Source organism: Solanum pennellii, chromosome 6 (assembly GCF_001406875.1).
Source record: "Solanum pennellii chromosome 6, SPENNV200".
Taxonomy (NCBI): Eukaryota; Viridiplantae; Streptophyta; class Magnoliopsida; order Solanales; family Solanaceae; genus Solanum; species Solanum pennellii.
Genome location: NC_028642.1, coordinates 648222 through 650557, shown reverse-complemented (window position 1 = coordinate 650557; position 2336 = coordinate 648222). Strand labels below are relative to the sequence as shown.

Sequence of the window (2336 nt, the reverse complement as noted above, 5' to 3'; positions counted from 1 at the left end):
AACCCCCCCCCCCCAACACATCCCACCCCTCCAAGATCAACCATTTACTGGATGTCATTGGTCCTGCTGGCTATCTTTATCTCTGAAGCCACCAGTACCATATCAACTGCCTAAGACTAAGTCCATAAACTTCATCTGATGTATATACACCTTAACCTTAACTTCACCTTCTATTAATAATATGCCGTTGTTTCTTAGAAAACTTATTAAGTTGTTAAGGGCAGTGTCAAACTTAGGACAAAGGGGACAATGGCGGCAAACCATCTCCCATAACATACATAGAGAAATAAGACTATGTTAATCAAGTAAGACTTTCTACCATTTGCTTCAACAAATGAAGGTCTTGTCTCTGATTATCATTGAAGGCCTCCCTTTCCATCAACTCCTTTTCACGCAACTCAAGTTCTTTGCGTCGTGCTTCAATATACAATTTACTTGTCTCTTGATTCTTTAACGTCTTTTCGAGTTGAGCACGAGCATTCTTCTCCATCTTTTGGAAGTCTGTAGGAAATAGAAAGTGTAATTTTAATAAGAGGTTACTTTGAAATTCAAACTGTTATGTTAAACTAGCTAAATATGTTCTGTAGGAGAAAATATGTACCTTCATTATACTTTTTGATCATTGCATCTCTTTCATTCATCACATTGCTTAGGCACATGGAAGTTTCATTGCATTTGCTCTCTATCTCCTTGAGGCTCTGACGTTTGGCCTCGATTGTATTAGCCAGACTAGAGACAAGCGAATCAGCTTTGCGCTTCTCTTCTGCCTCAACCTCAGAGATGGATTTTAGATCTCCATTTTTTCGCAGATAGTCACCAATTATATCTGCTGAATTGTAATCATCAGCCTTTGCAACCCAACCATATAATTTATCTCCCTTATATTGTGAAACTAAATAGTCCTTCTTCCCTTGTTGTTGTGATTCATAGCTATTCTGAAACTTGATTGCATTAGCAAATCCCTTCCAATCATTTCCAAATTCGACCACCGCTTTCCCTGAATGACCCTTATAGTTCCACAATGGATGTACCCTCAATGGATTAAACCCTTTCTTTGTCAAATCATTCCTCAGCCATGAGCCACTCTTTCCCACATAACGTCTACCATTCAACTGAACAGGAAGATTTGCTACAATTCCCATCCAAGGAAATGTATATTTCTCATCAACATCATTTCCATAATCATGTGTTGGCTGTAATTCAGTTTCCATTTCATCAGCCACTGGAAGAGAATCTTTGTTCTTCAAGTACATTGTTAGGCCTAAATGCTTCGCCTTAACGTTCAATTTCCTGCGTTGCGACCCACCCTTGCTCACTCCTGAAGAATGTTGGACAAGATCATTGAAGCTGTAGGCCTGCTTCTTTTGTCCAGGACAAAATGGACATTGATAAACTTCACCTGAAATCTTTTCCCTCCCATAACCCTCCTTTAACTTCTGATACCATTTATCAGCACATTCTTCCATCTCTGACTCACTAATATCTGTTTCCTCTTCAGATGACATCTTTCAGATAACCTAAAGCCAGAAAATAGGTTAAACATGAATACTGAAATCTATAAAATTGTTCAGCTAACAAAGAGGATAGAACTACCAGACACTTTACACATGGTTGAAGACCAAGAATATACATATGCATACATGGTTTAGGGAAAGGGCCGACCACAAGATCTATTGTATACAGTAAAGAGATTATTTTCACAACTCGAACCTAAAAGAAACTTTACCACTTCTCATCAAAACCAAACATCAGAGATAAGGAAACATGTGTAAGTAATTAAACAGAGTTGCACATCACATAAACTAATCAGCTAACTTAGATACATGAAGTTAATCAATAGAGTACCATTTTTGCTTGGAAAAACAATTACCTACAGCAAGAAACAGAGAGCAAAAACAAGATCAAAGAGATACATAGTAAAACCCAGTGTTCACAAACACACTTAGATGGTAAAAATGAACATGAACAAAGCAAATTTTCTGAATTTGACTCAAGTATAAGTGAAAATGGAGAATCAAATATCCATTCTTCGGTTATGGATGAAAAACAGAGTTATTGAAATACACGCATAGACGGTGAAACTAACACACATAAACAGCAGCAAAAATCTGAATCTGACCCTTGTACAGATAACAAATAAAGAGGCATACAATGATATAAAATGAAGATTTAGAGCACAGATGAGCGAGATATACGTAAACAAACAGAAAAAAAAAAGAGTCTGAATAACACAAATTAAACAGATTACAGATTCACATTCATAAACACACAGCAAAACACCCATTCTTTTGCGTGAAAAGAAAAACAGAGAGAAGTATTTTTTTTTTGAAAAAAAG

At 36.7% G+C, this 2336-nt stretch overlaps 1 protein-coding gene across 1 annotated transcript in view; it reads right to left on the bottom strand.

Moving 5' to 3' along the window:
• Positions 1-1511, bottom strand: part of LOC107022832 (protein INVOLVED IN DE NOVO 2-like) — a 3983-nt gene extending 2472 nt beyond the window's left edge. Inside the window, exons 1-2 of the mRNA XM_027918088.1 lie at positions 602-1511; positions 320-501 (exon numbers count right to left, since the gene is read on the bottom strand). Coding sequence (XP_027773889.1) covers positions 320-501; positions 602-1505 — 1086 coding nt within the window. The 5' untranslated portion in view covers positions 1506-1511. The remainder of the gene's footprint in view (positions 1-319; positions 502-601) is intronic.
• Between the last annotated feature and the right edge of the window lie 825 nt (positions 1512-2336).